The 12,890-nt window shown below is 42.8% G+C and overlaps 1 protein-coding gene across 7 annotated transcripts in view; it reads right to left on the reverse strand.

Moving 5' to 3' along the window:
* LOC121585011 (transport and Golgi organization protein 2 homolog) overlaps positions 1 to 12,890 on the reverse strand; it is a 51,050-nt gene extending 38,160 nt beyond the window's left edge. Inside the window, exons 1-2 of one of the 7 annotated variants that reach the window (XM_041901315.1) lie at positions 12,705 to 12,890; positions 7,875 to 8,005 (exon numbers count right to left, since the gene is read on the reverse strand). In XM_041901315.1, the coding sequence (XP_041757249.1) occupies positions 7,875 to 7,930 (56 nt within the window). In that variant the 5' untranslated portion in view covers positions 7,931 to 8,005; positions 12,705 to 12,890. Of the gene's footprint in view, positions 1 to 7,874; positions 8,006 to 12,484; positions 12,504 to 12,656 lie in introns of those variants that run through there. The other 6 variants (XM_041901318.1, XM_041901317.1, XM_041901316.1 and 3 more) reach the window with 6 other exon arrangements.

The following is a 12,890-nucleotide window of genomic DNA, read 5'->3' on the forward strand; positions in this document are numbered from 1 at the left end:
GAGTTTACTAGAAACAAACTCGGTTTACCCTTTAATCTGTTATTTTTAAATCGCACTGCTTTGCTTTATCTTGGCCAGGTCGCAGTTGTAAATGAGAACTTGTTCTCAACAGCAAACTAGCTAGCTAAATTGCCATAAATGTTTAATGCTTTTTGACCTGTCCCCAAATTAATATAGTTGGTTCAGAGTTCATTTTGATATTTCAACCTGCGTGTCCTGATCGCGTCTGGTGTGGGTGGACAAAATCAACACGCGCACGATGGCACACACGGACGCGCGTGCCCGGTCTAGTCAGCATGTAAGTGTTGACCAAGAATATTCCATGTATTCTACTCTTTGTCCTTGCTTCCGCTGTTGAAAATTCTGCTAGTACACACTGTTCCCAGATAATGATGTGCATTCATTAGACACACAGAACATGCACCACGCATGTTTGTTTTCCACTACGTCCCTCGTCAAAGCCAACTACCTGAGACGTATTAGTTGCCATGACAAGGTCACCGGTCAAAGCGACGAGGATTAAATAGTTCCACTGAGAGAGGCATTTATTCACGGCGCACGAGTATGGAACAGAAATTAGTCACTGAACTATAATGACATACGTAATAATTGTATCTTTCATCTGGGCCTTCACGGCAGACAGTGTCTCCCATTAATCTTGTTCAGAGGGAGGTGGATTTCTTTAAGAACAAATAAAGCAAATTGACCTAATCGAGGTCAACCTCTGTGCATCAAAGGCTAATGATGCAAAGCCGGTTGCGGTGACATGTGTGCCCCAAGAGTCTACGACACTGACCCAGAAACAAAGCAAGCACTAATGATTCTACACAGGAGAGAGCAGAGCATCCATCTGTTTATCCATCTGAGCCTGTGGGAATCACTAGGAGAGAAACAACAAGAAAACCAACAGGGCCCAGCTATGCAGAGAGTGCAATTGTAGAGAATGATACAATTTATTCATGTCACTTATTCTTTACTTACAAAAATATATATATGTTTGAGACAAAGTCAATGGGATGGCTAATATTTCAGCAAGATACCTCCCATCCATGATAGCCATACTCCTATATTGCAAGGGAAAGTACTAATCATGAAACAATACATAGGCCTAATTGGAATTCAAAACAGAACTTTATTGGCAGGCAGGGATGTTGGGGGCATTGGGTGCATGGAAGAAAACCAGTTACTCAAGAGGAATTTAGCATTCTTGCATTCTTTTGCCATTTCGCTCACTGACATAACCTAGGCCTACATGCACTCAATTCAACCACAACGAGGATGCTAGGCCTATAGGTTACACGTATCCTGTGGGTGCCGAGTGAGTCATTGCTAACACACACACCTCCACTGTGATTGCCTTAGGCTAGGGCAATCTCCCAGAGGCAAAGGCAGAGATAGACCCTGGCCAGGTAGAGAGAGCTCCACAGATCCCAAGGGATTACTATAAGCAGGGCTTTAAATTGCATTGACTGCTCCTCTACCACTGGCCTTCAAGGACATTCACTGAGAGAAATCAGCAGTGACTGTAGTAAAGGTTAGCGGATGGTAGCCCTAGATGGTGTTCCGCAGAGCTTTAGACCAACATGGAAAGCTTTGAATTTGCCTGCATCCAAACTGAATTGTTCCGTTTCATTGAAATTGTGAAGTGAAACGGAGCAATTCAGTTTGGATCCAGGCTAGCTTTGAAGAACTCCAGTGAGACAGCATCACAAATTCTCTAGGGTTCTTATCATTGCTACTCTGCTTTGGGTGCTACATCAGATTGGAGATGCTACACTTCAGCACTAGCCTAATGCATCTTCGAGAGAGCAGGGAATAAGAATTGTAATCATTTTTTATCAAGAGATGGGAAGAATGTCCCCTGCGTCAAACTCAATGATGCTATGATTCCTTTTTTAAATTAAAGTTGAGCTCAACATCTGGAGGTGTACATCTTTTTAAACCATCCTCTGAATATAAGCCTAAAGTTATGAGGTAAAATGAGAGCAGTCCAGACTAGGCTATTTGAAAATGAAATGTGTGGTAATATATACAGTGAGGGAAAAAAGTATTTTATCCCCTGCTGATTTTGTACGTTTGCCCACTGACAAAGAAATGTTCAGTCTATAATTTTAATGGTAGGTTTATTTGAACAGTGGGAGACAGAGTAACAACAAAAAAATCCAGAAAAACACATGTCAAAAATGTTATAAATTGATTTGCATTTGAATGAGGGAAATAAGTATTTGGTGGCAAAACCCTTGTTGGCAATCACAGAGGTCAGACGTTTCTTGCAGTTGGCCACCAGGTTTGCACACATCTCAGGAGGGATTTTGTCCCACTCCTCTTTGCAGATCTTCTCCAAGTCATTAAGGTTTCGAGGCTGATGTTTGGCAACTCGAACCTTCAGCTCCCTCCACAGATTTTCTATGGGATTAAGGTCTGGAGACTGGCTAGGCCACTCCAGGACCTTAATGTGCTTCTTCTTGTGCCACTCCTTTGTTGCCTTGGCCGTGTGTTTTGGGTCATTGTCATGCTGGAATACCCATCCACGACCCATTTTCAATGCCCTGGCTGAGGGAAGGAGGTTCTCACCCAAGATTTGACAGTACATGGCCCCGTCCATCGTCCCTTTGATGCGGTGAAGTTGTCCTGTCCCCTTAGCAGAAAAACACCCCCAAAGCATAATGTTTCCACCTCCATGTTTGACGGTGGGGATGGTGATCTTGGGGTCATAAGCAGCATTCCTCCTCCTCCAAACAAGGCGAGTTGAGTTGATGCCAAAGAGCTCCATTTTGGTCCCATCTGACCACAACACTTTCACCCAGTTCTCCTCTGAATCATTCAGATGTTCATTGGCAAACTTCAGACAGGCATGTTTTCACCTATATTATTCATAGCTGTCTATTTACCACCACAAACCAATGCTGGCATTAAGATTGCAATGAATGAGCTGTATAAGGCCATAAGTGAACAGGAAAACGCTCATCCTGAGGCAGCGCTCCTAGTGGCCGGGGACTTTAATGCAGGGAAGCTTAAATCAGTTCTACCTAATTTCTACCAGCATGTTAAATGTGCAACCAGAGGAAAAAAAACATTAGACCACCTTTACTCCACACACAGAGACGCATACAAAGCTCTCCCTCGCCCTCCATTTGGCAAATCTGGCCATAACTATATCCTCCTTATTCCTGCTTATAAGCAAAAACTATAGCTGGAAGCACCAGTGACTCAGTTAATAAAAAAGTGGTCAGATGACACAGATGCTAAGCTACAGGACTGTTTTGCTAGCACAGACTGGAACATGTTCCGGGATTCTTCAGATAGCATTGAGGAGTACACCACATCAGTCACTGGCTTCATCAATAAGTGCATCGATGACGTCGTCCCCACAGTGACGTACGTACATACCCCAACCAGAAGCCATGGATTACAGACAACATCCGCACTGAGCTAAAGGGTAGGGCTGCCGCTTTCAAGGAGCGGGACTCTAACCCGGACGCTTATAAGAAATCCAGCTATGCCCTCCGACGAACCATCAAACAGGCAAAGAGTCAGTACGGGACTAAGATTGAATCGTACTACACCGGCTCTGACGCTCGTCGGATGTGGCAGGGCTTGAAAACTATTACAGACTACAAAGGGAAGCACAGCCGCGAGCTGCCCAGTGACACAAGACTTCCAGACGAGCTAAACCACTTCTATGGTCGCTTCGAGGCAAGCAACAGCATGAGAGCACCAACTGTTCCGGATGACTATGTGATCACGCTCTCCGTAGCCAATGTGAGTAAGACTTTTCAGCAGGTCAACATTCACAAGGCCGCAGGGCCAGACGGATTACCAGGACGTGTACTCCGAGCATGTGCTGACCAACTGGCAAGTGTCTTCACTGACATTTTCAACATGTCCCTGACTGAGTCTGTAATACCAACATGTTTCAAGCAGACCACCATAGTCCCTGTGCCCAAGGACACTAAGATAACCTGCCTAAATGACTACCGACCCATAGCACTGACGTCTGTAGCCATGAAGTGCTTTGAAAGGCTGGTCATGGCTCACATCAACACCATTATCCCAGAAACCCTAGACCCACTCAATTTGCATACCGCTCCAACAGATCCACAGATGATGCAATCTCTATTGCACTCCACACTGCCCTTTCCCACCTGGACAAGAGGAACACCTACGTGAGAATGCTATTCATTGACTACAGCTCAGCATTCAACACCATAGTTCCCTCAAAGCTCATCACTAAGCTAAGGATCCTGGGACTAAACACCTCCCTCTGCAACTGGATCCTGGACTTCCTGACGGGCTGCCCCCAGGTGGTAAGGGTAGGTAACAACACATCTGCCACACTGATCCTCAACACGGGGGCCCCTCAGGGGTGCGTGCTCAGTCCCCTCCTGTACTCCCTGTTCACCCATGACTGCATGGCCAGGCACGATTCCAACACCATCATTAAGTTTTCCGACGACACAACAGTGGTAGGCCTGATCACCGACAACGATGAGACAGCCTATAGGGAGGAGGTCAGAGACCTGGCCGTGTGGTGCCAGGATAACAACCTCTCCCTCAACGTGACCAAGACAAAGGAGAAGATTGTGGACTACAGGAAAAAAAAAGAGGACTGAGCACGCCCCCATTCTCATCGACGGGGCTGTAGTGGAACAGGTTGAGAGCTTCAAGTTCCTTGGTGTCCACATCACCAACAAACTATCATGGTCCAAACACACCAAGACAGTCGTGAAGAGGGCACGACAAAGCCTATTCCCCCTCAGGAGTATGAAAAGATTTGGCATGGGTCCTCAGATCCTTAAAAAATTATACAGATGCACCATCGAGAACATCCTGACTGGTTGCATCACCGCCTGGTATGGCAACTGCTCGGCCTCCGACAGCAAGGCACTACAGAGGGTAGTGCGTACGGCCCAGTACATCACTGGGGCCAAGCTTCCTGCCATCCAGGACCTCTATACCAGGAGGTGTCAGAGGAAGGCCCTCAAAATGGTCAAAGACTCCAGCCACACTAGTCATAGACTGCTCTCTGCTACCGCACGGCAAGCGGTACCGGAGTGCCAACTCTAGGTCCAAAATACTTCTCAACAGCTTCTACCCCCAAGCCATAAGACTCCTGAACAGCTAATCATGGCTACCCGAACTATTTGCACTGCCCCCTCACCCCCACCCCATCTTTTTACGCTGCTGCTACTCTGTTAATTATTTATGCATAGTCACTTTAACTCTACCCACATGTATACAGTGGGGAAAAAAAGTATTTAGTCAGCCACCAATTGTGCAAGTTCTCCCACTTATAAAGATGAGAGAGGCCTGTCATTTTCATCATAGGTACACGTCAACTATGACAGACAAATTGAGAAAAAAAAATCCAGAAAATCACATTGTAGGATTTTTAATGAATTTATTTGCAAATTATGGTGGAAAATAAGTATTTGGTCACCTACAAACAAGCAAGATTTCTGTCTCTCACAGACCTGTAACTTCTTCTTTAAGAGGCTCCTCTGTCCTCCACTCGTTACCTGTATTAATGGCACCTGTTTGAACTTGTTATCAGTATAAAAGACACCTGTCCACAACCTCAAACAGTCACACTCCAAACTCCACTATGGCCAAGACCAAAGAGCTGTCAAAGGACACCAGAAACAAAATTGTAGACCTGCACCAGGCTGGGAAGACTGAATCTGCAATAGGTAAGCAGCTTGGTTTGAAGAAATCAACTGTGGGAGCAATTATTAGGAAATGGAAGACATACAAGACCACTGATAATCTCCCTCGATCTGGGGCTCCAAGCAAGATCTCACCCCGTGGGGTTTAAATGATCACAAGAACGGTGAGCAAAAATCCCAGAACCACACGGGGGACCTAGTGAATGACCTGCAGAGAGCTGGGACCAAAGTAACAAAGCCTACCATCAGTAACACACTACGCCGCCAGGGACTCAAATCCTGCAGTGCCAGACGTGTCCCCCTGCTTAAGCCAGTACATGTCCAGGCCCGTCTGAAGTTTGCTAGAGTGCATTTGGATGATCCAGAAGAGGATTGGGAGAATGTCATATGGTCAGATGAAACCAAAATAGAACTTTTTGGTAAAAACTAAACTCGTCGTGTTTGGAGGACAAAGAATGCTGAGTTGCATCCAAATAACACCATACCTACTGTGAAGCATGGGGGTCGAAACATCATGCTTTGGGGCTGTTTTTCTGCAAAGGGACCAGGACGACTGATCCGTGTAAAGGAAATAATGAATGGGGCCATGTATCATGAGATTTTGAGTGAAAACCTCCTTCCATCAGCAAGGGCATTGAAGATGAAACGTGGCTGGGTCTTTCAGCATGACAATGATCCCAAACACACCGCCCGGGCAACGAAGGAGTGGCTTCGTAAGAAGCATTTCAAGGTCCTGGAGTGGCCTAGCCAGTCTCCAGATCTCAACCCCATAGAAAATCTTTGGAGGGAGTTGAAAGTCCGTGTTGCCCAGCGACAGCCCCAAAACATCACTGCTCTAGAGGAGATCTGCATGGAGGAATGGGCCAAAATACCAGCAACAGTGTGTGAAAACCTTGTGAAGACTTACAGAAAACGTTTGACCTGTGTCATTGCCAACAAAGGGTATATAACAAAGTATTGAGAAACTTTTGTTATTGACCAAATACTTATTTTCCACCATAATTAGCAAATAAATTCATAAAAAATCATACAATGTGATTTTCTGGATTTTTTTTTCTCATTTTGTCTGTCATAGTTGACGTGTACCTATGATGAAAATTACAGGCCTCTCTCATCGTTTTAAGTGGGATAACTTGCACAATTGGTGGCTGACTAAATACTTTTTTTCCCCACTGTATATTACCTCAACTATCCGGTGCCCCCGCACATTGACTCTGCACCGGTACCCCCCTGTATATATAGCCTCCCTACTGTTATTTTATTTTACTTCTGCTAATTTTTTCTCAACACTTTTTTGTTGTTGTTTTATTTTACTTTTTTTATAAAAAAATAAATGCATTGTTGGTTAAGGGCTGTAAGTAAGCATTTCACTGTAATGTCTACACCTGTTGTATTCGGCGCATGTGGCCAATAAAATGTGATTTGATTTGATGTGCTTTCTTGAGCAGGGGGACCTTGCGGGCGCTGAAGGATTTCAGTCCTTCACGGCGTAGTGTGTTACCAATTGTTTTCTTGATGACTATGGTCCCAGCTGCCTCGAGATCATTGACAAGATCCTCCCCTGTAATTCTGGGCTGATTCCTCACCGTTCTCATGATCATTGCAACTCCACGAGGTGAGATCTTGCATGGAGCCCCAGGCCAAGGGAGATTGACAGTTATTTTGTGTTTCTTCCATTTGCGAATAATCGCACCAACTGTTGTCACCTTCTCACCAAGCTGCTTGGCGATGGTCTTGTAGGCCATTCCAGCCTTGTGTTGGTCTACAATCTTGTCCCTGACATCCTTGGAGAGCTCTTTGGTCTTGGCCATGGTGGAGAGTTTGGAATCTGATTGATTGATTGCTTCTGTGGACAGGTGTATTTTATACAGGTAACAAGCTGAGATTAGGAGCACTCCCTTTAAGTGTGTGCTCCTAATCTCAGCTCGTTACCTGTATAAAAGACACCTGGGAGCCAGAAATCTTTCTGATTGAGAGGGGGTCAAATACTTATTTCCCTAATTAAAATGCAAATCAATTTATAACATTTTTGATATGGGTTTTTCTGGATTTTTTGTTGTTATTCTGTCTCTCACTGTTGAAATAAACCTACCATTAAAATTATAGACTGATCATTTCTTTGTCAGTGGGCAAACGTACAAAATCAGCAGGGGATCAAATACTTTTTTTCCCTCACTGTAGTACAGAGGCAAGGAGAAGAGGCCTTACCTGTAGGCATTTCTGGATGCAGGCCGAGGGTCGAACTTGAAGAAGATGATACACATGGGGGTGTTAGGGGTGGGGGACGCTCTCTTACACTGGGCACGGTCAATTTCAAAACTTGGACATGTTGACAAGAGCTGGAAAAAAAAGTATAGTAAAGTGAGAAAAGCAGTAAAGTGAGAAAAGGGGTGTGAGGGGGAATTGCTGCATATGACCTCTTGAGTGTCAGAGCAGTCAGTGTCTTCACAAGACTACCCTACACTATGGCATGGCCTAGGTTCAATTTACAAAGGAGACAAACTAGATATCATACAAGATTGTACAGGTAGCGATTTCACCTGCCACAGCTGTACCAAGCCCTAGCTACAGAAACGTCACGTGATATGAGAATGTTCCATATCCATTACAGCTTAGCTAGTGTAAAGCCTCCGCAGCAATTTGTCAACGAACCTTTACATAGCGACAACGTTACTTCCTCTCAACAAGTTACCGGTGTCTTCTCGTCTACCATCGCCAGTTGAAGGTGGAACGGAAGAATAAGAAAATGCTCCGTTAATCAATTAAATACATTTTTGCTCCATGAGGTGATCCAACACCCACCTGTCCTGAGCAATGACAGAAGATCTGAAATAGACATGGCGGCATACACATTGTTGGATTACCTCATGGAGCAAAAAAGGCATTTAATTTAATTAATTAAACATTTTCTAAATTCTTACGTTCCACCTGCAACTAGCATTGGGAGATGAGAAGACACTGGTAACGTCCAAGTTGAGAGGAAGTAACGTTCTCGCTATGTAAAGGTTAGTTGAAAAATTGCTGGCGTATTTTTACACAAGCTAACAATTCTGTAGCTACTGTATGCTAAGCCCCTACCCTCACCCAAGTGGTAGCCTAATCCTGAAATATTCAATACAGGACAGCAATATTGTTGACAAGCCCTCATTTGTGTCCACATACTTTCTTGTAACCTGATAGAGGTGATTAGAAGGCCAAATTATGTGAAATGATGGACTTTGAACTAACACTTGTACTCTTGTCCAGGACAAGTAAAACATTTTTACATCAATTGGACAAGAAGAATATAGCCTAGATTTAAGTTATCCAACTGGCCAAGTAAAACATTAATAATCACAATATCAAACAATTACTCCGATCAGAATTGGATCAGAGGCGCCAACATTGGAACAATATATAATTTTTTTATTTATTAATGTAGGTCTACATAAATAAAAAGGGCAACATTCCAAAGTGTAGGTGATATGCATATTGGCTAAAGCCTCATGTCCAAACCGTGCTGACATGAGGGAGGCGCCAGAAAATGTGGCCAAACTTTAATGAGACTTTTAATTACATAAATATAGGCTAAACACCAGTCATGTTTGACAAATATAATAAAGGATAATTAACATTAAAGTCTAAAGGCTTGATTCTGTCGACATACGAGGCACGGTTCGTTCATGGTCACAAGACCAGAGAGTGAAAGACAGTGCCTGTTGCGCATAGCACATCACCCACCTTGAATTTGAACGGAGATGGTCAGCATTTTGAAACTATTTATTTAACCGTAAACATATTTGTTTAAAACCTAGACGTTTGTCATTTTATGAAGCATGTCTCAAAGTAGCCTAGCCAAAATACCACCATAGAAATGTTGAGGGAATTATTTTATAAACACTTAATATGCCATTGAAACCAGCATTTTTCTCATGTTCTATTGGTTTTCAAAGCAATGTTATTTTATTGTCCAGCAGCCAAAGGCATAATCCTAGTTATCATTTTTACATTTTAGTCATTTAGCAGACGCTCTTATCCAGAGCGACTTACAGTTAGTGAGTGCATACATTTTCATACTCATTTCTATCCTAGTAACCCATGCTAGTTAAGGCATCTTTAGATCTCCCCTCTTTCTTAACTCACATGAAACAGCTTGTGCGTGCAGTGCGCTTTTGAGAAGTGTTTTCCACTAAATGCATTTTGGAAACATTCACCTGTAGCCTACAGCCATGTGCGCATTGTGGAGCTTATAATATGAAGAAATACAACTTTATAAGCTAAACTGTCTGATCTGTTGCATCAGCCTCATTGCTTAAAACAAATATATATATATATATATATATATATACAGTGGGGGAAAAAAGTATTTAGTCAGCCACCAATTGTGCAAGTTCTCCCACTTAAAAAGATGAGAGAGGCCTGTAATTTTCATCATAGGTACACGTCAACTATGACAGACAAAATTAGGAAAAAAAATCCAGAAAATCACATTGTAGGATTTTTAATGAATTTATTTGCAAATTATGGTGGAAAATAAGTATTTGGTCAATAACAAAAGTTTCTCAATACTTTGTTATATACCCTTTGTTGGCAATGACACAGGTCAAATATTTTCTGTAAGTCTTCACAAGGTTTTCACACACTGTTGCTGGTATTTTGGCCCATTCCTCCATGCAGATCTCCTCTAGAGCAGTGATGTTTTGGGGCTGTCGCTGGGCAACACAGACTTTCAACTCCCTCCAAAGATTTTCTATGGGGTTAAGATCTGGAGACTGGCTAGGCCACTCCAGGACCTTGAAATGCTTCTTACGAAGCCACTCCTTCGTTGCCCGGGCGGTGTGTTTGGGATCATTGTCATGCTGGAAAGACCCAGCCACGTTTCATCTTCAATGCCCTTGCTGAGGGAAGGAGGTTTTCACTCAAAATCTCACGATACATGGCCCCATTCATTCTTTCCTTTACACAGATCAGTCGTCCTGGTCCCTTTGCAGAAAAACAGCCCCAAAGCATGATGTTTCCACCCCCATGCTTCACAGTAGGTATGGTGTTATTTGGATGCAACTCAGCATTCTTTGTCCTCCAAACACGACTGAGTTGAGTTTTTACCAAAAAGTTCTATTTTGGTTTCATCTGACCATATGACATTCTCCCAATCCTCTTCTGGATCATCCAAATGCACTCTAGCAAACTTCAGATGGGCCTGGACATGTACTGGCTTAAGCAGGGGGACACGTCTGGCACTGCAGGATTTGAGCCCTCTGGCGGCGTAGTGTGTTACTGATGGTAGGCTTTGTTACTTTGGTCCCAGCTCTCTGCAGGTCATTCACTAGGTCCCCCCGTGTGGTTCTGGGATTTTTGCTCACCGTTCTTGTGATCATTTTGACCCCCACGGGGTGAGATCTTGCGTGGAGCCCCAGATCGAGGGAGATTATCAGTGGTCTTGTATGTCTTCCATTTCCTAATAATTGCTCCCACAGTTGATTTCTTCAAACCAAGCTGCTTACCTATTGCAGATTCAGTCTTCCCAGCCTGGTGCAGGTCTACAATTTTGTTTCTGGTGTCCTTTGACAGCTCTTTGGTCTTGGCCATAGTGGAGTTTGGAGTGTGACTGTTTGAGGTTGTGGACAGGTGTCTTTTATACTGATAACAAGTTCAAACAGATGCCATTAATACAGGTAACGAGTGGAGGACAGAGGAGCCTCTTAAAGAAGAAGTTACAGGTCTGTGAGAGCCAGAAATCTTGCTTGTTTGTAGGTGACCAAATACTTATTTTCCACCATAATTTGCAAATAAATTCATTAAAAATCCTACAATGTGATTTTCTGGATTTTTTTTCCTCAATTTGTTTGTCATAATTGATGTGTACCTATGATGAAAATTACAGGCCTCTCTCATCTTTTTAAGTGGGAGAACTTGCACAATTGGTGGCTGACTAAATACTTTTTTTTCCCACTGTGTGTGTATATATATATATATATATATATATATATATATATATATATATATATATATATATATATATATGTGCAGTGATTGTATGAATTTAGGATCTGTTGTCCCAGAACTGTCCCAGAGTCCATTTTAAACCATATACATATTGTTTATTGTCCCCGGGACAACAGGACGCCCTTAATTTCAAGCCCTGGGAGGGAATTATTTAATAAAGACACTAAAAAGTATTTGGTTGTAGGCTAATTGTAATGTTGCAATATTTGATAGGCTACCAAGGGTGGCCAACCATCCTCCAGTGTTGTATTTTGAGACATGCTTGAATATGCATAGAAGCCAATAGGAAGACTGTAGCCTACATTTTTGTCTGATTATCTATGGTAGAAAAAAGATAGTAATGCATTTTATTTTGTAAAGTGGTTCCTTGCATCATACAATGACGTAAAAATAGTGTTAGGCCTACATATCTTTTGTCATACAAGTAACGTTAGCTAAAAAAGTTAATGTCAAGCCCTGATCAGCAGTTTCATAAAAAACTCAACTGACACAAGAGGTCAGCACCTGGTGACCACTGAAGTGTGTGCAGGCTTTTGTTCCTACCCAGCACTACAGCAACACACCTCCTTCAACTAATAAAGTTATTTATTATGAAGTGACCTAGAGAAGCAGAGCACATAGCTAGCTGGTAACTTCTCATTTCTATTTGCAAACAACATTAACGTTAGCTAGCTAAACCAATAATTTCTCTAATATCTATGGTTAAATTAGCTAACTACAATTATTAGAGATCTAACGCTAGCTAGCTAGATATAGCAATGGTGAGCAAACATGTCCAATTTGAAAACCAGGACAACAAAATGCCCAATATAGCCTCTATCTTATAATGTTACCTTTAGTCAACAACAGATTGCAGCGAGTTACAAAACTAGCCAGCTAGCTAAAAGCAGCAATCTTGCACTAGATAGATGTCACAACATGTACAAAACAGGCAAGTGACAACACCTTGCTATCGGTCTGTTATGCGACACATTACAAATTAAGTAAGAATAGATTATAACTAACCAGCCTGACTACCTACTTCGAGTAAAGTGAAGCGTAAAACGTACTCACTGTTCCACTTGCTGTTGAAGATCAATTCATTCGGTTGGCTAATAAAAAAAATGTATTCGCTCAAGGTGGGTGCATTTGATTTAGCTTGCCAGTAGGCTAGACCTGAACTTTCAGTTGAATGTCGTTGAACAAATGAGAACTCCGCTCGCCCCGTGGATGTTCCAGAATGTCCCGGGCGTAAATCGG

Source organism: Coregonus clupeaformis, chromosome 16 (assembly GCF_020615455.1).
Source record: "Coregonus clupeaformis isolate EN_2021a chromosome 16, ASM2061545v1, whole genome shotgun sequence".
NCBI classification, from domain to species: domain Eukaryota; kingdom Metazoa; phylum Chordata; class Actinopteri; order Salmoniformes; family Salmonidae; genus Coregonus; species Coregonus clupeaformis.